This window comes from Canis lupus, chromosome 8 (assembly GCF_003254725.2).
Source record: "Canis lupus dingo isolate Sandy chromosome 8, ASM325472v2, whole genome shotgun sequence".
NCBI lineage: Eukaryota > Metazoa > Chordata > Mammalia > Carnivora > Canidae > Canis > Canis lupus.
This window is the reverse complement of record NC_064250.1, coordinates 44,549,969-44,572,792: the sequence shown is the minus strand read 5'-3', so window position 1 is coordinate 44,572,792 and position 22,824 is coordinate 44,549,969. Positions and strand designations below refer to the sequence as shown.

General features: G+C 48.0%; 1 protein-coding gene across 1 annotated transcript in view; it reads left to right on the top strand.

Moving 5' to 3' along the window:
* Window positions 1-22,519, top strand: part of MAP3K9 (mitogen-activated protein kinase kinase kinase 9) — a 74,961-nt gene extending 52,442 nt beyond the window's left edge. The window contains exons 4-12 of the mRNA XM_025442850.3: window positions 939-1,087; window positions 2,007-2,182; window positions 5,856-6,096; window positions 7,477-7,599; window positions 8,948-9,101; window positions 11,531-11,599; window positions 13,013-13,125; window positions 14,098-14,901; window positions 16,263-22,519. Of these exons, the coding sequence (XP_025298635.1) occupies window positions 939-1,087; window positions 2,007-2,182; window positions 5,856-6,096; window positions 7,477-7,599; window positions 8,948-9,101; window positions 11,531-11,599; window positions 13,013-13,125; window positions 14,098-14,901; window positions 16,263-16,747 (2,314 nt within the window). The 3' untranslated portion in view covers window positions 16,748-22,519. The remainder of the gene's footprint in view (window positions 1-938; window positions 1,088-2,006; window positions 2,183-5,855; window positions 6,097-7,476; window positions 7,600-8,947; window positions 9,102-11,530; window positions 11,600-13,012; window positions 13,126-14,097; window positions 14,902-16,262) is intronic.
* Window positions 22,520-22,824: the final 305 nt, after the last annotated feature.

Genomic DNA, 22,824 nt, shown 5'->3' with positions numbered 1-22,824 from the left:
AACTGAGCCATGTTTTTTAAAATAGCATGACTTGGTTTGTTGTAAGCCACTGATGAGTATTTTTAAAAAGTCGAGGTTTGTGTTGAAAAAATAATGAGAGGGACTCTTCTGACTGTTCATGACTTTATGGTTGCTTATCCTGGGATACTCTTATTCCTGGAAGGATTGAACATGACATGATTTTGCCTTATTCTGATTGTGAATTCATAGAATAATTATTCTAAGCTTTGTGCTCCATTCTCTGACTCACAGGACATGTGAAAGGAAATTCTTCATGTGGATTTGAAAGTTGGGAGGAAACTTAGGTCCTCACAGCTGACATACTGCTCTGCTCTTCCCATGTAGGCAAGCCTTGTGTGACTTGCCCCTCTGAATTAGGCAGAGGTCTCTGTTAACCAACCAGCAGCAGGAATCCAAACTAGTGAGCATTTAAAGAAACCTGTTACAGGAGCAAAACCTGTTTGTTTTAGGTGGTCAGCTCTCTGCTGTTCAAAAGCTGAGAAAGTGTACCTGTGACTAACATGGAAATTTCCTTAAAACAGGAAAAAATGTATTCTTGGGAAGCTGCTCCTTCTTCCAGAGTATTATGTTAGCAATAACAACAACAGAATAGCTATGGCTGGCGAGAGCTGATTTAAACCCTTAGAGTAGCTCAGTGAATTTCATGGCATCCTTGTGAGACTGGTGGTGTTATTTGCACTTTATAGATGAGGAATTTGAGGAACAAGACTTTGAAACTAAATGTGCCTGACTCCAGAGCTTTTGCTTTTAGTGGATAGGCCTCATGGCTTCCTGTCTATATTCCATTAGTGTGTCTACTTTGTTGGTCTCCCTCCATGCCAGAGAGAGTGTGGGTAGCTCAGAAAGGCCTCATGAGCTCCATCATTAAGATCATCTGTGGCAATCTGAGATTGCTTCTGTCTTCTTTCTCTCCTCAGCTATGGAGTGCTGCTTTGGGAACTCTTGACTGGTGAGGTGCCCTTCCGAGGAATCGATGGCTTAGCCGTGGCTTATGGAGTGGCCATGAACAAGCTCGCCCTTCCCATTCCTTCTACATGCCCAGAACCTTTTGCCAAACTCATGGAAGGTAAGTGACCCCTGACTGGAACAAAACCAGAGAAAGTTTGCCTTCTTAGCAGCACTTGGGTAGATTTCAGACAGTTCTGTTGGGTTAGTTCCAGAAAGAGGAGATGAAGTATTAGTCACTCAAGGAGGAATCCTGTGGGTGGTTGGAAGAGTTACTTTAGGTTGATGTCACCACCCTGCTACATTGATATCACAGACACCCCTTCTGTCCATCTCCAGTGACTTGTAGAACTTAACTGAAATATTTTATTATTTAATACATAATGAGAATATATAGCAGCTTTTATTTTCAGGACCTCTGAGTATATTACATATATAAATGAAGAACGTCCAAGAAGAAAGGAACTCTAGAAGACATCTGGTCAAACCCTATAATTTCCTAAGTGAGAAATCCAACCTGAGAGAGGCAAAGTGCACTCCACTAGCTATTGTCTGAGCTGAGAATAAAGTTCACTTTTCCTGCCCAGTCCAGTCCAGGGCTTTTTATCCTTGCCTTCTCATCATCATTGAGGTGGGGAAGGCTGGCTCATTTATTTGTAGGAAGGTGAGATCCGGAGTCTAGTCACCTACTGTCACTTCTGGAATCGTGTAGGAACGTGATAAATCATGGTTGTTGAGCCTCATGCCAGCAAATTCTTTGGAGTTGCTTTTCTGATGCTAAATCAGTAGGCAGAGGCGGATGGGGGCAGAACTGATGCATTTTATTTCCACATTTTATTTCCACATTTTTTATGATTGGGAGGTTGGGCAATTTGCTTTACTTCCCAAGCCCTATGTGCAGTTACCTAAATCCCAGTGTTTCTGTTCCTGGAGGGAAAAATAAGAGGCAGTTTTCTGGTAAAGGAGGTCATGTACTATTCTAAGTCTTACGCTTGTCTCTGTCCACTCATGTTTTCTTTCTATTCACTTGTTCCACGCAGACTGCTGGAATCCTGACCCTCATTCGCGACCATCTTTCACAAATATCCTGGACCAGCTAACTACCATAGAGGAGTCTGGCTTCTTTGAGATGCCCAAGGACTCCTTCCACTGCCTGCAGGATGACTGGAAACATGAGATTCAGGAGATGTTTGACCAACTCAGGGCCAAAGAGAAGGTAAACAAAACAGGAAAAGAATGTGAGTTGAATCACTGGGCCTTCCCCCCTGGGGCCTCTGGACAGAGTCTGACACAACCACTTCCCTGCTTATTTTGAGGTAACAGAGCAGCTTTTTCTTCCCGACTTTACATGGAAGGTGTTCTCCAGGCCTCAGGTATGACCAGAAGAAGTAGAGACTTTTTCTTTCTTTCTGGGATTTGGCAGGACCAAGTAGGGGTGTCATGAGTCCAGAGTTCTCCATACAGATTATCTACAGGGAGTCTGCTTGTTCCTCTCCCTCTGCCCCCTCCCTGCTAATGTGCATGTGCAGTAAGTAAGTAAGTAAGTAAGTAAATAAATAAATAAATAAATAAATATCTAAAAAAAAAAAGAAGAAGAAGAAGAAGAGAGTGTTCCTGTTACTAATGCTATTCCCACTAGAAGAAACCTAGAGTTGCTGGTCCTTTAGATTGTTGAATCACTTGATTCTTGGTTTTCTTTCTTTTGATCAACGAAATTATAAGGATACCTGACAGTAAGAAAAATGAAAGTTGGATTTTGTCAGTAGGTAGTTACTAGGAAAAGCCAAATCCATCCTCATAATAGCTAACATTCATAGAGCATGTACTATGTGCCATGCTCTGTTATAGAGCAATTTATATGAATTTTTATATAATCTTACATAAGATAATAATTTTCTTATGTAATACAACCATGTGATTGTCAGTGCTATTAACTCCATGTTACATGTGATTCCCATGTTAACTTTCCCCAGTTCATGATTCAGGCAGTTTGTTTCAGAGATCTTGCCCTCAACCGCTGTGCTATGATGCCTGTCCATTAGAAGACTCCTAGTTGGGCAAGATGAACTTTCTCTCTGGGGAAAGTTCATTAAGTTCAAAGTCCTATTAAATCATTATATGCAGGTGATGTGATTTGTGCACTAGGAAGCTAATCCCCAAATGGGTGTTTTACTAAGAAGGAGGCTCATGTTTGAGAGTCTTGCAGATACATAGTGCCATTGGCGAGTACTCCATAAACATCCTGATTTCCCATATGATTCAGCTCATTCTCAGCTTGTTGAATTCATTGCTTCCAGGTATAGTGACGATGGATTTGTCCCTAGACTGGGGACTGAGTTCCCTCAAAGGAAGGGGCTATAATGCAGACTTTCCCTAGATAAGAGCATGCAGGAGAGGAAGACTTAGGAAGTCTGAAATTAGCTTGAGCTCTTTAATTTCCCCACCTAGCAGCATAATCAACCAGCTAGGAATGATTTTCAAGCATGTTTTTGTTCTCCTAATGGTGAAAACAATGTAGTGGGACAAGGAAAGCCAAGGGAGTGTAGGGGCATACAGCAGTGAATCTGTTTGGGGCTTATTTCATCAAAGAAGGAGAAGTTCAAAAGTTCAGGTTCATCTCTCAGACATGTATGATGAATCTGGGTTCCCATAAAGGATTGCATTTATAAAATTGACTTCTATCTCCCCCTCCTTCTTTCTCTTTCATTCATACATTGACACTGAGCACCCATCATGTATAAGACAATTTTTCTTTTCTTTTCTTGTTTTTTTAGAGAGGAGAGGGAGAGAGAATCCCAAGCAGGTACTATAGTGCAGAGCCTGTGGCAGGGCTCAGTCTCACAACCCTGAGATTATGACCTGAGCCAAAACCAAGGGTCAGACACTTAACCAACTGAGGCACCAGGCACTCCCAAGACCATTTTCAAGGTGCCAGTCCTTTTCTCACTTTTCCCCTTTCTATCACTTTTTATTATCAATTATTTTTCTATTTTTTTAAAGATTTTATTTATTCTTGAAATCGAGAGAGAGAGAAGCAGAGACACAGGCAGAGGGAGAAGCAGGCTCCATGAGGGAGCCCAATGTAGGACTCAATCCCGGGACTTCAGGATCACACCCTGAGCCAAAGGCAGGTGCTAAACCTCTGAGCCACCCGGGCTGCCCTCTAATTTTAAATTCTTATCAATTTTGATATGTTGGTATTCTCTTGAGAATAGAGGGCAAGTTGAATGAGAAGTTCCTAATATCAGAATATTTTATTCCCCACTTGTCTCTGTTGTCTTTTCTGTTCTCTACCCACTACTCAACTTCCCTAATATGTTCTCACATATTTTTTCTAGCCCTAAGCTCACATTCTACAGTGTTTTGTTTCAGTCCAGAATGACTTCTTTTTTCTTTTTTTTTAAAGATTTTATTTATTTATTCATGAGAGACACAGAGAGAGAGAGAGAGAGGCAGAGACGCAGGCAGAGGGAGAAGCAGGCCCCATGCAGGGAGCCCGACGTGGGACTCGATCCCGGGTCTCCGGGATCAAACCCTGGGCTGAAGGCGGTGCTAAACCGCTGAACCATCCGGGCTGCCCCAGAATGACTCTTATGGTGGAGCATTCCATGCAGAAATTTTAAGTTTCTTTTTTTTAAAAAAAAATTTATTCATTTATTCATGAGAGACAGAGAGAGAGAGAGGCAGAGACACAGGCAGAGGGAGAAGCAGGCTCCATGCAGGGAGCCCAAAGTGGGACTCAATCCTGGGTCTCCAGAATGACGCCCTGGGCTGAAGGCGGCGCTAAACCACTGAGCCACCCAGACTGCCCAAATTTTAAGTTTCAACCATAGAAGTGTTGCTCTGGCTACTTTATTGAAGAAATACCCCACTTTTTAAAGTTTTAGTGCTTTATCTCATCCCACTTCTGTCTTACGCCCTGGGTAACCAGTGCTGATGGTTTAGATTCCAGATTTGACAACTGTATGCACATATTCTGTTCTCCTTCCTATTTCCTGATTCCATATGCTTCCCCCTTCCCCGGCCTCATCTCAGGAACTCAGTGCTGGGTACATATATAAATTCATGCTGAAGGAAAAAGGGGAGGCAGGGAAGAGGTCCTGCCCATCTGATATAGCAGCAGTACTAGAGCAAGCACCTGGCAAAGACTTGGGGAAATGTTTTCTCTTCCCTTTGCTATGCTATCATGATCCTTCCAGAGCACGTGGTTTTCCTTCAAGATGAGAATTCAAATCACATGCCTCAGTGGATTCTATTCACCAACTGAACAGAGGTTGAGAGGACATGCCACACTACCTTTTGAATAATCACTTTGGAAATATATCTTTATTTGAATGTTAGGTGATAGCTGGAGGGCAAGTCATTTAGAGTGGGCACATTTTAAGCTAGATCTCATTAAGTTGGCTCTGGTTTATTTATTTTATTTTATTTGTTTTATTTTTTTATTTCATTTTATTTTATTTTATTTTATTTTATTTTATTTTATTTCATTTTTTAAGTTGGCTCTGGTTTAAAAAACATCCTTTATATAATGGAAAAAATCAAAATAGAACCAAGTCTGTAAAATTTAAATACACGGTTATATTTTCTACCCAAACTCCCATTTTTTCCCATCACAGGCAGTTTTAATCCTTAATTAAAGAGCAACTAGCCCATCAGCCCCTGTGTCCAGGGCCTCCATAGCTACGTCCTCAGGGTGGCTGTGCTGAGCCTGCCCCTGCCCAGCATCCGGGGTGGTCAGGTGTTCGTTGAGCAGCTGTGAGGCCCGCACGTCTGCCTGGGACCGAGAGTATGGGGCATTATGGGAGACTGGCTCTCGGGGGCCCTTAGCCTCCTCACCCGCCTGTGCTGAGCACCCACTCTTCCCTCCGATGCTCCTGCCCCTGCAGGAGCTCCGCACCTGGGAGGAGGAACTGACACGGGCCGCGCTCCAGCAGAAGACCCAGGAGGAGCTGCTGCGGCGCCGCGAGCAGGAGCTGGCTGAGCGGGAGATCGACATCCTGGAGCGAGAGCTCAACATCATCATCCACCAGCTGTGCCAGGAGAAGCCCCGGGTGAAGAAGCGCAAGGGCAAGTTCAGGAAGAGCCGGCTGAAGCTCAAGGATGGGAACCGCATCAGCCTCCCTTCCGGTCAGTGGCTGGGGACCTGCTGGGAGGTGGGAACAGGGCAGGGTTGTGTAGCGGGGGACCTGGGGGGAATGGGTTCAAAGTGGGCCGTTCCATCCAGGGAGACTGGCCTGTGGCAAAGCCTCCCCGCTCCAGGTGACCAAGCACAGAATGGGAAGGAAGACAGAGCGGCGACTGGTGGACCTGACAGGCCGGCACGGTCTTGAGCGCTGGTGGCGTGGTGACTCACACAGAGAACTCAGGGCGCTGCAGAATAACTCATCTCTGGGTTTCTTTAATAATTAGTTTTCGGTGTGCAGTTGAGTTTAGGATTCACTTGTAAGAATGTGATTTATACACAACCCTTCAGAAGCACATTGGGTGAATAAAGATACATTTGTAGTATGTTTCAGCCTTGGGAAAATGCAAAGTAATAGGAAACTCTGAATTAGAATCTTTGTGGGATGTCACGGGCCCATGGAGGGCAGTGAGTGCTCGAGTGTGTGTTTATTGTGTCCTAAGTCTATTAGGTCCTGGGAAGTAAACTCAGTAGAAATGTAAGGAAACCAAGGGAAAACAGTATCATAGGGACAACAGGATGTTTTTAAGCACTGGGATGGATGATGGCTTCAGTACAGACAGGGGAATTCATTCAGTAAAATTGAGCGAATGAATTTGTGGGACATGTTTACTAGTGTCCTTGTTGCACATTTTTCCTGGCCAGGCAACACAGTCTTTGAGCCCCTGTGGAGCATGTTGTGTGTGGTGGCATGCTGCTGTGCTCTGGGGAAGCCCATAGGGAAACAGTAGCTGCCACATTAGGGAGATCACGTCTCATTGGGAGACCTAGGTACCAACACTCAGCTGTTTATTTTACCTCTTAATAGTTGAGGACCCGGGAGCTTAGAGACCATAAATGCTTTTGGAAAACATCACAGTTTGGACTATTCGCCCCATCACGCTCACTTCCCAAGGTTCCCACCAAGGATTTGTCGTTGTTAACTCTGCTCTGCCTGCCCTGAGTGAGAAGCATCTATCTCCCTACTTTAGTCCCTGAGCATATCCGAATAGATTGTAAGAAATAGAGTCTTAAGTTGGATTTCCTAGAATAATCAGCAAGTCTCATGACCTTAAAAAAAAAAACTATTGTAAGTCTGTAATTGCTACACCTACATACACGATAGATGAGGTTCACTCAGTGAATTTTCCTTCTCTTTGTATGTTCATCTTGCTGTCCTGTCATCGTTGGGGAGAAAGAGAGGATTCTGAAAGAGAATATTTCCTAGGCGAACTTAGGAAACTGGGGCCTGTCCCTCAAGCTCACTAGGAAATGACCCTTTTCTCATGGGAATTAGATTATGGGAAAATTCTGACACATGCACGTATCTGTCTCTCCCCGAGCAGATTTCCAGCACAAGTTCACGATTCAGGCCTCCCCCACCATGGATAAAAGGAAGAGTCTCATCAACAGCCGCTCCAGTCCTCCTGCGAGCCCCACCATCATTCCTCGCCTTCGAGCCATCCAGTGTGAGACTGTTTCCCAAATTACTTGGGGCCAGAACACACCAGGGGCATCTGTCCCCTGCTCTGTCCAGCCACCGACTGGCCCAGGCTTGCTCCATCCATAACTACTGCCACCTCTCCTCGACAATGTGTATATACATGCACATATGTACGCAAACCCTTAGCCCTCCTCCTTGTCTCTCCCCATGAGCTTTGTACTACCGCCTCCTCTACTTTCTACTCTTAGATACCAGCAGAGGGGATTGTGGGTATTGACAGGATCTTTTGTCACCTACAAAGCAATATGGAAACTGGTGTGCGATGTCGATGCCCTGGTGCCTGGCCTGGGTTGGTTGGTACCCTGGCCTGGAGACCTTGTATGCTCTCTGCCATATTTGGGGCATCATTGTTTTTCTTTTGTTCCTGCTTCCCAGGGAAGGATGTTTTCAAAGTGTAGGTCCTAAGGAAACTTGATAAATACTTTGTGGGAGGCCAAGTCTGGACCAATTTTATTTTTACCACAGTGTTTATTAAAAAGAATTTACATACACACACACGTGTGTGTGTGTGTGTGTGTGTGTGTGTATGCATTTATCTAACTTAGAGAGATTTTATTTAAATACAGAAACTGGCTATCCTAGAAAAGTCCATTCATATCAGTGGATTCCCATTTCTCATGTGGCCGCAGTTGGCTGAAAGCAATGGCAGCCTCCATGTGCTCTGTATTTTCCCTCAGTCCCCTCAGCTCCCTGATTTTTGGTGTCTGGAACCATCTGCTCATTCACGAAGTAAGGATAGCCTCTGAAGCATTTGGTTTCAGTGTTTGTTGTAAGGTACCAATGTCAGAAGGATGTTCCTCCTCTCTTACCTGTTATATTTCTCTAGGCCTGTTCCTTCCCCTTCTCCTCCTACTCCTGACTTCCCTCTCCATAGTCTTGAGCTCCTCATTGTCTTCCTTTCTCACCAAAATTCCTGTCTGCACTTCCAAGTCTCCCTTACCTAACCCTTATCTCTTTTCTCTCCGACCTACCTCCTTACCTACCCACCCCCAATCCAGTTCCACCCAACAAAACGAATTCCTTAAGTCAGGTGTGTTTGGAACTCTGATGTCTGGCTGGCCTAAGCTCCAGCTTTGCACTGGTCTTATGAGACTCTGAGAAGTTTTTCCGTGTTTGGTACTTTGAGAGTGCTAAGTGATTGGTGGCTGAGGAGTTGAAGGCTCCACGTGGGCACAGAGTTTTTGAGGAGGCATGACTTCTTCCCTGCAACTCCATATGTGTGTGTCTATGTCTGTCTGATGAGGTGGAGGCTAGTTTTGGGGGGACTCTGTCTATCTTTTTTCCAGATCCCATCCAACTTTTGTTATTCACAGTGACACCAGGTGAAAGCAGCAAAACCTGGGGCCGGAGCTCAGTCATCCCGAAAGAGGAAGGGGAGGAGGAGGAGAAGAGGGCCCCCAAGAAGAAAGGACGGACATGGGGGCCAAGTACACTTGGTCAGAAGGAGCTTGCCTCAGGCGATGAAGGGTAAGAGCCAGAATGGGGGAGATTCTTTCCACTTAAAGATGGGTATACCCCTTTAAAACTACGATGTGACATCCTTTTCTTCTGTGGTGTGTTTCATTGCTTTCTGAGAAATGACAGACTTCTTGATCTTTGCAACAGTTTTCCAGTCCTCATTCCCTGGAACCTTCTCCAACAAGGCTCAGCATACTTTTTCTATAAAGGTCCAGATAACAAATATTTTAGGCTTTCGGGTCATAGTATCTCTTGCAGCTCCTCCGCTCGAAAAGCAGCCGTAGACTGCGGGCAATCCCTAAATGAAGAGCATGGCTATGTTCATTCAGTAAAACTCTGTAAACACAAGTGGTGGGCAGGAGTTAGCCCCTCGGTTATAGTTTGCCAACCCCTAGAGGCGTCTGACCCAGAGTAGCAAGTAGGCCAAACAGTAACCAATGTTAAGAGTTCTGCTGGGTGTTCTACTTAGACGTGGCTCTTCTGACACATCCGCTCTGAGCAAAGAGAAGCAAGAGCAGGGGGTTCAGGACTCTCTTGACTTGGAAGCTTATTCCGAAGCAGGGGTAGATGATAATCTGATAGTGAGTGTCCTCAGATGTAACCCAGGGCCACCAGGACTTCTTTTAGGCCCCTCCCTCATAGCCACACTGAGTTGAGGTGTGAGCACCCCCTCTGGGCAAAGCACAAGACCCAGCTTTGTGTCTTAGATATGCTTGCATTATTCCTGTGGCTCACAAGTTAAATTTTTCTCAAGTCTCGGTTCTTTGGAGGCCAGTCCCTTGCAGTGTCGTTAGTAGTGGCGATGGTCATCACTGACCCAGACGGCCCGGGTGTGAATCCTGGCCCCACCAAGCCTCGCCATATGGATTTAGGTCTTCTTATCTATAAAATGGGGGCTCATATCAGCACCCACCCAGTGGAGTTGATGTGAGGATTAATTAAGTTCATCTTCGGGAAGCGCGTACCGGACTAACTGGCTCCTAGGAAGCGTGTGTACCTATCTGCTCTGATGCTTCTTCCATGCTTCTCATGCAGTCTCTGTTTCATACCGGAAGGTATGAGCGTAGTAGTTTATAATTCTTATTCTTGGTCTTAGAATCTAGAATCGTGTTTCTTGACTGTTCTAAGTGTGAAAGTAAGCATCAACCGCTCTCTCCCTTTTCAGTCATTATCCTGAACTTGTGTCTGAACCTGTACCTGGTTCTGGTTATTCCTTTGAATGCTAAGAAGATTTCCTGTCCAAAATCTGTTTTCTCATGTCAGATCTGAGCTGAGGTGAAAATATGTTTAGTGTTTAAGAGGTTGACTCTTTGAAGCCAGGCTTTAGAAATAACTAGATGCCTTGGAATAGGGGGAAAAAAAGGAGGGAGGGAAGGAAGGAAAGAAGGCAGACAGAAAGGAAGGAAGACAGAAAGAGGAAAGAACAAAAGAGAAAGGAAGGAAGAGAGAAAGAGGAAGGAAAGGAAAAGGAAGGAAGAGAGAGAGAGACAAAGAAAGAAAAGAACGAGAAAGAAAAAGAAAGAAATTAGGAAATTTAGATATGTAGGGCAAGCTGCCTAAGCTCTACAAGAGTTCAGTGACTGAGCCCTCTGGGGATGGTCAACTGCTCTGCTGTAGTGGGTTCTGTAGGGAAAAGAGCTCCTCAGTTTGAATTCCTCTGAGCCCTGGGGTGGGTCTGAGAAACTCAGTTACCCTGAATCTCTTGATATTTCTGATGTTCGTATGATTCCTGATAGGACTGGCCAGGTTGGCTGTGGGTCCCAGTAGTTTCTATGGTTCTGTTTCATTTATAGATATTTTTTGTCTTGCTAGTAAATTAACTTTATTTCATGCTCCAGAATACTAACTTTGGCATTTTCTTCCCCCTTGCATAGATTTGTCCTCAAAACTGTTGAAGCAGTTCAAAATATGACTTAATTTTTTATGATTCCTAATTCCTATTGAAGAGATGAAGTATATTCTATTCATTCTCGAGTGAAGACCTCTTTAACATCAGAAAGTTTTGAGAATCTCTGTATAATATTTCTAATTTTAGTCACTCTCAATGGAAGAAAATATGTAACAACAAAAAGCCATATTGAACTCAATAATGTTAAGTGGATTTGGCATCTCCATCCTTTTAAAAAATAGCATATATCTTATAGGAAACATACGTGCTGGCTCGTAGACAGCTTGGGCATCTGTGGATCTACGCGGCCTCTGCAGTTATGCTGTGGCTGCTCAGGGACCTTCATCCCACAGATGGGCAGGTCCTGGGCCTGCGGTAGCTCACGCAGGGCCACCTCATTAAGATTCCTTCATGGTATGGGCTTTGCTGACCAGGCAAGAGGAGGGCAGCTGGTGGCAGAGCTGGACCAGCATTGAGGGCTCCCATGTGGGAGAGGCTGAGTTGGATGTGCCCACTGTTGCCTCCTACTGATTTTCTTTATCCATTGAAGATCCCCTCAGAGACGCGAGAAAGCTAATGGTTTAAGTACCCCATCAGAATCTCCACATTTCCACCTGGGGTGAGTCTAATCTTCACCCTTCCATCGAATGTGTTTGTAATAAGTCTCCTTTCCATTTCCTTGTTCTCACAGCACTCCCTGTAGAATCGAGCCTCATTAGTGCCAAGGCTGTGCTGACTTGTTTTTCTTCAAAGCAGTACCATTGTGCACCCTGGGAACTTCCTGTGTTGATCTGACTTTCCCTTTCCTCATTTCCCTGACCACCCCTGTTGTTGGGATTCTCCTGGCACCCTTAGTTATAGGGAGACGATACAGGGCTATTTATCCTTTGATCTGCAGCACTGGCTTTGATTTTGCTAATCTGGATTCCCATGAACCCAGAGCTGGAAGTGATAAGATTATCAGTTAGAAGTCCCAGGCTGTGGGTTCCAGTAGCATGCTTATCTCAGGCTGTGTATTTTGGTTGAACCACTGGTGCTGGAATGTACTTGAATTAGCTGGCATTTCCGATAGCACTTGAAACGACGATCTGAAGTGAGAGGAAAAGTTGGTCCTTCTCTCTCCCTCAGGATGGACTGGGAAGAGTGGGCTTTGTTCGAATAGCTTTTTCTGGCCCTAAAATGAAAGCCACCTCTGATTATAATCCTGGTATTTCCAAGGCAACCATAACCCACAGATTCCTCAGTCTTCCCTCGTTATTGTCCATTAAAGAAAAGACCAGTGCTTCTGGGCCTCTGATTCTCCCATTTGTATGAGGGGATTGGGGGGTACCCCGTCAGGATCCTTAGAGTTACTGGCTTGGGGGTGTGAGCTCATCACAGGGATTTGAAAGCAAGCTCCTTGAATTTTCCTCTTCATTCCCAGACAAACCAAAGGCTCGAGTATAGCCTATGTACTCCCCACATAGGTCTGTCCCAAAGTGCACTGGGTTGATGCAGCTTTGTTGGCTGGTTTTTGTTTTCAAAAAGTGGCTTTGAAAGTTGGCTGAGCATGCCATGAGCTTAGAAGGAGTTGAGAAACGGTGTGACTGGAATAGCCTGGCCCATCTCTGCTAGCTTGTCTGCCCAGGGTTTGCCTGGCATTACAGGGTCCCTGATGTCAGCAGTGTGCTGTATACAGTGTCCTGGAATGATGACCTCTCCTGTAAGATGGGCTTGGGCAAGACCCTGGCCAGTGCTGGGCAGTCCTCATTTTTTCCCCTCCTCTTGCCAGCCTGCCTGCTAGATCTTTCCACAGCTCCATAGCAGCATGTGAAGGGGTGGGTTCATGGCACTGCTTTTGTTTTCCTAGAGCATGTGCACTTCTGTTTATCATGCGAGGGGACTCAGTAATGTTCATTGCTGGTACCCCAAGGCTCTTGGGCTTTGGTAGAATTAAGCACACAGGGGGAAACATTTCCACAGCCCTGTAGAAGTAAGGGTAGAGTAAGGGAAGTGACCTGTTCTAACAGTTTCCTCATTTACTCCTATTCAGCCTCAAGTCCCTGGTAGATGGATACAAACAGTGGTCGTCCAGTGCCCCCAACCTGGGGAAGGGCCCCAGGAGTAGCCCAGCACTGCCGGGGTTCACCAGCCTTATGGAGATAGGTAAGCACTGCCTCTGTCCTGACTCTCTCCGTTCCCTTAGGGAAATTTTGGCCAAGCTTCTGGGATTCTTTGAGGACCCCTACTACCACTTCATGGAGGTTGTCTCCTTTTTTACCCAACTCCCAGGCCCCCACCCTATTTCCTCTTTGGTCTCTCTGCTCCCATTTTTTTTAACCTTCCCTAATCATAGTTTCTTCTTCCTGCTGCCATGGGGCCTGCCCTTGGCCTCCTCTCACAGGGAGCCATTTATAGTCTGTAGGACAATGGGGACAGTGAAACCTTGAATCAGGCACTTCCCTTTGCTGGGGCTCTTTCCTTTGTATCTTAATGTGGGGAGTCTGCAAAACAGGACATGGTGGTAGAAGACACTATGTCTTTCTCTAAGGAAGCTTTCCAGTCGCCTGTGATTGCTGAATGGGTAAGGTCTTCTCCAGGCTCTCTCTCAGCAAGCAAGTCCTCTTCTCTCTGAAGATTTCCAACATCATAGTAGGTCAGTTTATGGAGTAGATGCACCTTCACCTATGGAGGAGATTCCAGTCCATTGCAAGACACTGGTCCTGAGACAGGTCTCTAGGCCATCATTCTAGAAATTCAAGGTCCCCTCCAATGTGATGGTACAAACAAATTAGGAATGTTTTTGTTCTACCCATTATTCCAGGACATTCATACTGTACCTCTTATGTTGAGGATCCCTATGAAAAAAAGTAGAAAAGTAGCAGATTTCCTTTTCTGAAAACAGGACGAGAGGCTCTGGAATGGAGAGTGATTTCCTCATGTCAGTCACAGTTGAGTGTGGAGGAGGAAAGCCCTGTGGGTTCAATGCCCGATCCCCTATCCCACCCGTGCGTCTGTTTGACCTTGTGTTCCTGACAATCTGCCAGGAGGCCCAGAGTTGAGGAGAAGGACGAGATTCTTACCTAGGTTGCTTCATCTCCATTTCCTGTTTCCCCTCCCTACCTCTCATCTTCACAGAGGATGAGGACAGCGAAGGCCCAAGGAGTGGGGATTGTCGTCTACAGCATTCACCCAACCAGTCCTACCTCTGTATCCCATTCCCTCGTGGAGAGGATGGGGAGGGCCCCTCCAGCGATGGAGTCCACGAGGAGCCCACCCCAGTCAACTCAGCCACCAGTACCCCTCAGCTGACGCCAACCAACAGCCTCAAGCGGGGCGGCACCCACCACCGCCGTTGTGAGGTGGCTCTGCTTGGCTGCGGGGCCGTTCTCGCAGCCACAGGCCTAGGGTTTGACCTGCTGGAAGCTGGCAAGTGCCAGCTGCTTCCCCCGGAGGAGCCTGAGCCACCAGCCCGGGAGGAGAAGAAGAGGCGCGAGGGTCTTTTTCAGAGGGCCAGCCGTCCTCGTCGGAGCACCAGCCCCCCATCCCGGAAGCTCTTCAAGAAGGAGGAGCCCATGCTGTTGCTAGGAGACCCCTCTGCCTCCCTCACGCTGCTCTCTCTCTCCTCCATCTCTGAGTGCAACTCCACCCGCTCCCTGCTGCGTTCTGACAGCGACGAGATCGTGGTGTACGAGATGCCTGTCAGTCCGGTCGAGGCCCCGCCCCTGACCCCTTGCACCCACAACCCCCTGGTCAACGTCCGAGTGGAACGCTTCAAGCGAGACCCCAACCAGTCCCTGACCCCTACCCACGTCACCCTTACAGCCCCCACGCAGCCCAGCGGTCACCGGAGGACTCCCTCAGATGGGGCCCTCAAGCCAGCGGCTCTCCTAGCCAGCAGGAGCCCCTCCAGCAATGGGTTGAGCCCCAGCCCTGGAGCAGGTGGGTGCTGTCCTCCTCCTCTTTTCTCTTTCATGCCCTTGTGCCTCCCCCTGGAGTGGCAATATCAGACTGGATGCCATTCGTCCTCTGACTCGGCCCCCCCGGGAGGACGTGCTGCTGTGTGGTTGGAGAGGTGGCCAGGCTGGCTGCCTTCTCTCTGTCCTGTGCCTCACGGGGCCTTTGCTGAGGAGTGAAGGAAGACAAGCAGGCAGGTTCTAGGAAGAATGGGACCCAGGGCGCCTGGGGGATGTTCAGGCCCTGGGTCTTACAGTACACGGTGCAAGTGCTTTCAGGGTACAGGAGGGGCAGGAGCCTGGCTTGGGCTGTTCCCTGAAGTGGAGACTGAACTTACTAGAAGGAATGCCATACTGCACCTAGGAGGGGTATTTGGTGCCACGTGGCTGGGCGCCCTTGCCTGTCATTACAGTGTTAGTACACACATACTCACGGGCACGCTTCCCCTTGTGCATCCTGCCCTGCATCTCTCATCCCTTACTCATGCCTGGCTCCCCGGACGTGGAGAGGTGTCCAGCTACAAGGCTGTGCCTGGGCATAGGCTTGCCTTCTCCATCTGACACGGAGCCACCTGGGCATACATGTCCTAGGTCTTTCCACCACCAGACCTTGCTCCCTAGAGACCTAAGTCTGACTCTGAAACCCCTCTCACCCAGTAGAAGACAACGAGATGGCAATTGAGATTTCAGTGATATTTGAGTATAAATGACATTGTATTTTTCCTTCCAGCATGCTCCGCCCCTCTTTAGATTTTTGTTGTTGTCCTGAGATATGTGTCCTCTTTGGGAAGAGACCTTATAAGTCATCTTCATATTTGTGATACTTAGATTTGTTCTTGCCTTACATGTTTATTCCCTGAATAAACTGGGAATGAACAGACCCTTCCTTAAGTCATGTGTCAGCAAACTTTCTTGGTAAAGGGCCAGATAGTAAATATTTTAGGCTTTGTGGGTCGTCTGGTCTCTATGGTAACTACTCCACACTGCTGCTCTAGTGGGAGAGCAGGCAATAGGTGTGGCTGTGTTACCATAAAACTTTATTTACAAACACAGGGTGGCCTGTGGGTCGTAGCTGTGCCTTAAGTTTTTTTCACTATAGATGTGACCCCCATATGTCACATTATTATTTTATTATCAGATACAGTGCTCATGGCCTTCTAGTTCACTACTGTATCCCCAGGGCCTGACAGCACACTACACTGCACATAGTAGGTGCTCATTAAATATTTGTCACTCAGTTTAGCCCAATGAACAGGGGTGTGGCAAATGTGGGGAGGGGGCAGCGTATATCTGGCTCAGCAATGTGGTGCCGTCATCTGATGCCTCTCTCTTTGTCTCTTTGACCAGGAACGTTGAAAACCCCCAGCCCCAGCCGAGACCCAGGTGAATTCCCCCGTCTGCCTGACCCCAATGTGGTCTTTCCCCCAACCCCAAGGCGCTGGAACACACAGCAGGACTCCACCTTGGAGAGACCCAAGACCCTAGAGTTTCTGCCTCGGCCACGTCCCTCTGCCAACCGGCAACGGCTGGACCCTTGGTGGTTCGTGTCTCCCAGCCACGCCCGCAGCGCCTCCCCGGCCAACAGCTCCAGCACCGAAACGCCCAGCAACCTGGACTCGTGCTTTGCTAGCAGCAGCAGCACTGTGGAGGAACGGCCTGGACTTCCAGCCCTGCTCCCATTCCAGGCAGGACCGCTGCCCCCTGCCGAGCGGACGCTTCTGGATCTGGACGCAGAAGGCCAGAGTCAGGACAGCACTGTTCCGCTGTGCAGAGCTGAACTGAACACACACAGGCCTGCCCCTTATGAGATTCAGCAAGAGTTCTGGTCCTAGCGTGAAAAGGGTCGGGGGCGGGCAAGGGGGAAAGCAGGAGTTAGGGGGAGCTGGCTGGCACAGCCCTTTCTCAGAGTTGGACCCCCTGAAATCCAGCCCTACTTCTTGCACTGATAATGCACTTTGAAGATGGGAGGGGTGGAAGCAGGACCGCTTTAGAGGGTCCCCTGCCCTGCAGGGCCTTTCCACCCATGTGCCCCGGAAGGGGCTGTGGCCACCGGCTCTGGCTGTGTAGGGGAGGGTGGGGTGCGTGCATGTCCCCCACCCTCCACAGTCTTCCTCGCCTTTAGGGTGACTCTGCAGGGTCACTCAGCCAAATCTGTCTGCTGCTCCCTCTCCTCAGCCCCCTGGGTAAGCCCAGAGCCTGTCCTGGAGTCCTTTCGTTAGCCCTGCGTTCAGCCTTCCCAAACACCAGTATTGGATGTCCCGTGATTGATTTTGCTCCTCTTCCACGTTCTTCCCCAACACCCATGAATTAGAATCCCATTCATGGGAGATAGGAGCTTTTCTGTGTCCTAAGCCCTTACATGCCAGCTGGAGGACAGAAGGCAAGGTGCCCCGGTGTGGGATGCATCTGTTGCTGGACCTGGCACATCCCTGCTTGCACTTCCAGGTGCCCCGCCCCCCCCCCCTTTATTTATTTGAGCCTCATGGGGACCTGCCTCAGTGAGAGCTGGGGAGGGGGAGAAGGGGTTAGGAAAAACAGTCAAGTTGCAGCCAAGAGGGTAACAGAGTCTGTCCTGGTTCCTTTTGGAAACATGCAAATAAAGGCAGAAACCAGCACCCGTTGGTGGCACCCATCTCCTACCTGGGGTCTGGACACGGCCAGACCAGTTTCTGCTACCAACGTGCTCATCCCAGGGATCGTTTCTTGGGAGACTCACTTACTGGTGCCAGTTCTGAAGCCAGAGACGAAGTCCCTGTGTTTGTCCATTTTGTTACCCGATCTTTATGTGTTATGCCCTCCCCTTGGTCTTTCCCCTCCAATCCCTACAATTGGTGGACTTTGGGTTATGTATTTGGTTGCTAGAGACTTTGCACTGCACCAAAATAGCATACTGGTGGTGTTGGGGTGGGCGGCTCCCGGACACTGGGAGCTAGAACTGTGGGGATTTCTCAGCCAGGCCATCCATTGTGGGATGCCCTTGAGGCAAAACGGAGCCTTAGTGGTACCTGCCGCAAATGGATATGGTGAGGCGATGATGTTTGTAAGCCCCTGACATGTAAGGTTTGAGCCCTGGGCACTGCCTACTGACCATGGCCTCTTGCCTCTTGCCTCTGTGTGCAGGTGGCCCCTGATGCTGGGCTCTGGACCCTCAGCAGGGTAGGAAGGAGAGCAGAGGCCAATCCTGAGTTTTCTGGAATTTGTTTCTTTAACTTGAATGTTGAATTGCTTCTGCAGCTTTCTCCTGTGTACCTTCACTCTTCCACTTACCCTGAGGCCTCCTCAGTCTTTGTGTGGGACACACATAAACTTGATTGGGAGCAGAGCCTTAGGTCATGCTCCTCTAGCCTACAAACTCTCCAAATGTTGCTTCAGTGTCCTGTATTGTGGAGTATTTCCCTGGGGATGTTGTAGGACCCTTGCAGGCTCCCTGTGTTTGCTGCCTGGATGCTGGAATGGGGAGAGCAATAGAGCTGGCTCCGGTGATACGTATGGTCACTGCTCGCTCTCTCTCTCTCTCTCTGTAACTGATAAAGTCCCAACCTGGGAATGAATAAAGGGGTGACCTTGGTTTCCAATTGCTCCTTGTTTTATGAGCTCACTGGCACTTTGGTTCAAGCATCCCCTCGCCCATCTTGGGTGGGAGGCACTCTTAGTTTGTCGTTGCCTGGGACTTTGCTGTTGTGTCTCATCTCTCCTTTGCTTTGTTCAGTGAAGACTGTAAGAGATGATTTTTGCCTTCATCCCCTCACCCCTTGGCTAGAAGGGGAAACAATGTGAATCCTATCCACAGTTCCAGCCAACCAAGTGACTCCCTTTCACTCTTGATGGGGAGAGGGCCGCAGATGGTCTGTTCTGTGCCCTTCCCTGGCCTCTCCATAGCCCCAGTTCCTAAGTCACTAACACATCTGAAAACCGTTGGCTCCACTGAATGGCTCCACATTCAGCCCAATCCAAACTGTGCTGGCTCTGGACGGTGCTCTGTGCTCTGATGCAGTTGACCGTTTTCTACTTTTTGTTATTTTTTTTAGGCTGCGGCCTTTTTTTGGAAGCGGTAGTATAACTGTCGTAGTGTGTGCTGAATCGTGGCCACTTGGCATTGAGAGGTTGAACCCATTTCTTACTCTTCCATCCAGAGGGAAGACAAGGGAAGCCTGGGTCGGCTAAGGGTAAAATTGCACCTGCAAGAGGCAGAACGGGGTTAGTGAAGCTGCTTCTGTGAGCTCGCATGAAAACAAGAGATCTTCCTCAGCTGCCCCAAACCCCGTCTCTGGTGGGCCCCTGCCTGCCACACTCTCTGCCTCTGTGAAGTGAGGCTTGGTTGGATAAGGATCCTGTATGGTAATGGCTTTGAGTTGCTTCCTATGCACTTCTGCTCCCTGGTCTCTGTGGTCATGATCAGGAGCAAGTCTTGAAGCTGGGATCAGGTCCTACATTGGTGTCAGCCAGCATTTCTCTCCTGGTCTCTTCCCTCCTCTTCCCTTGGGAACACTGCCCTTTCCTCTCGGCAGGTGCTCACTACCTGGAAGATACTGCTCTCTGCTCTTCCTCCTGGAACCTTCATCTCCTTCTACTGATTCTAAACAGGATTATCCTCTGTTTACCCCCTTGGGGATCCAGGCCACTGCCAGGGGTTGAGTGGATATCCCCATCATCCCCGTGCGTTATTTCTAAGAGGCTTTGGTGGATGCTCTTCACTCCACATCCTTTAGAAATCTAAGGGTCTGGTAGTAATGATGAAGGTGGCAGTGATGATACCTTACAATTTGTCAACTCAGAATAGTGTGACCTTTACAAAATGGCATCATTGTCCTTCTGATATACTTGCTGGTGGAGAAAAGGAAATGCTTAAAGAAGAAATTCAAGGGAAGAGAAATTGAAAAGCTGCTTGGACTGGCTGCTGAGGCGGGCACCAAGCTCTTGAGACCTGAACAGGACGGCCCTATTCCACCTTCTGCTTTGCTCTCTGGCCTCGGACTCCTCTTTTAGCTCCTCTCAGGTTTCTTTCCTGTAAAAGCAACCATAACCTGCTTCCCTGTCAAGGGCAACGAGAACATGTATCAGAGCGGGTCAGTGAAGCACGCGGCTCCCTGCTGGCCATTTGGATGAATTGCTGAATTAACAGTGTGGTTCTCACCACTTTTGCCTCTAAGAGATTTGCCTACCGTTTCTTCCTTTGGTTTCTGGAAGAGTAGTGATTTGGGGTTGGCTTAGCAGGACTCATGGGGGCTGTGGTCAGGCACATGCATTTCTGCATTTATGTAGCACCTGGTGTTCATAAGCATCCTTTCCCCCACCTACCTTGTCAGGCTGGTCCTCACCACTAGTGTCTTAGGAAGGAAGAACCAGGAGATGGGGAAGTGTGGAGGCGGCACCAGGATGACATTTTGGGGTCTCACATTTTTTAGGAGTCATTCCCAGAGTCTGCTTTGTTTAGAGTCTGGAATCAGGCCAATTCCTGGAAGAATTTTGGTGAGAAGGTCTGCTGGCCCTTGAGACCTATGTCCTGGTGTGAGGTTCCTGACAAGGGCCCCTTTCCCTCAGACCACGGATGCTCAGGGACACCATAAGACACCCCAAGGGCACCTAGGTGTGGCTTGTGTCAACACTCTTGTTCTTCAGTCCCCACACTGGAGGGCACCTCCCCACCGCCTGTCCCCCCACAAGGAGGGAGACACCTCCTGAGCATCAGTGACTCTTCAAGCTCGCTTTTAACAAAAGCACAGAACAGCGGACTCTGAATGCCGGATGGCTGTGAGTGGTACGTTTCAGGGAGCTTTGACCTCTTCCTCGTGAGTTCAAATCAAGCCTATGCTTTTGACCCAGGTATGTGAGGGCCCACCCTCAGGCAGGTTAGAAACACTCCATTGCCTCTTGAAGGATCGGGGGAAGCAGCAGATGTTGCCCTTTCTGAGTGCCAGGCTTTTCCTGAAAGTTTTGCCAGAGACTGTGGACCTGGGTCAGAGGTGAGAGCAGCTTGAAGCACATTGTGACCATAAGCGACCATGGTGGTGGGAGTGGCAGGAAAGTGGTGACCTGAGCTGCCTACGTACTAGTTGTATGAAGTTACAAATGTTTCTTCCCCTCTCTGAACCTCTGAGCCCAACCAGGAACTGAGGATGCTATCTTCCCTACCTGAAGCACGAAGCCCTTTAACTTTAAAATGTATGATGATCCTGGAACCCAAGGTCCAGCACTGATGAGCCTCACCTTGCTAGATGGCTTCCCTTTGTGGAGAAAAGTGTGTGTGTGTGTGTGTGTGTGTGTGTGTGTGTGTGTGTGTGTGGTTAAGTCAAAACCAGTTGAATATTGGCAGTTTCCTATGGTTCAACCTACAAGGCCACCTGCCTCTCTCCTTGACTTCAGGCATGAGGATGACTTCTTGTCAAGCTGCATTTATTCCTAGGAACACATTCCCAATGCTCTCTTCTTTCAGACAAACCATCGCTTTCTTAGATTAGGAATCCTAATTAGTGAAAATCCACATTAGAAAGGAAAACCCACTGCTGCTTCTGGGAGTCCTCAGGCCCTAGCACCTTCCTGGCTTCACCTGGACATTCGCCATCTCAAGCACTGGCGTTTGAAGGCAGGATGCAGAGACTGGAGTCCTGGCTAAGTAACAGGATTCAGGTGCCTAATTAACCTGACCCAGCTCTGGGCTCCTTCCTGGTTGGCTGTGCAGGCCAGGTGAGCCTCTCCTCAACTCCTTAGACTGTTAACTATTTTCCATTTATCCTGATGAGATACTAACAGCAGCCCCCTCCTTTGTTCGTTTCTGGTCTTGGGCCCTGGAAGCACCCTGGCCTCCCTAGGCTGCTCAGGGAGCCCTAGCATTCGTTGTTCTGAAGGTTTCCTTACTTTGGAGCCAGGAGGACTGGTCATCCTGATTCTTACTGCCTGTGGCTCCCCATGCAACCCCTGCCTGTAGCCTTGCCCTGGGTCTTTAGCTCACCACTGCAGCTGGGGTAGAGAAGAGCCATTGTATTGAGTTGCATGCCCTTGGCACCCATTTGGAGCAAAGAAGGGAGGTGATGAACTCGTCAACTTTCTCTAGTTTTCCTCACTGTCCATCCTAAACACACACACAGACGCGCACGCCCACTCGCTTACACACTCACATGCTTGCACACAGATTTAAACTATCTTCTGGAGGTTTAAGGAAAAAGGTTTTACTTGGTTTGCAGAAATGCTTTCTTTGGGATTTTTTCTCCTTGTTAGAGCCTTTGAGTCCAGGTAAAGTGAAAGTTCACATATGTGTTCGTTTTTGTTCTCTGTAATGAGCTACTGGTCTTTATCCCTAGGCCTTCCCTGCCCCAGTGTCTTGTCCATATGTCCTGACCCTGTGTCCTTGAATTCCCATTTTGCTTTGGGATTTAAGTTATTGTAATTTGTCAACAATATTTAAAAATAGAAAAGTCCTGAAGAAAACTTACCAGGTTCTTTTCTTTGGCTTTTTTTTTTCAAGGTACTGTAAATTGTTAACTAGGGATGCCAAGCAGGCTTGGTTCAATGGCTAAACCTCTTACCGTATTACAGTGTAATGCTGATTCAGCCTGGTCCCACCACCAGAGCACACACAGACTTGAATAAAACTGTTACAACAATGACTTCTGGTTTGTTGAGTGCTTTGAAAGCATACCCTTTCCCCTCTTTCTCATTAAACACAATGTCCAAGTAACTGGCTCTTCCTGGGGGATTTCCATACGTAGAGAAAAATAAAAAACTATGGTGCAGGGCAGCCTGGGTGACTCAGTGGTTTAGTGCTGCCTTCAGCCCAGGGTGTGACCCTGGAGGCCTGGGATCAAGTCCCATGTCGGGCTCCCTGCATGGAGCCTGCTTCTTCCTCTGCCTGTGTCTCTGCCTCTCTCTCTCTCTCTCTTTCTCATGAATGAATAAATAAATAAAATCTTAA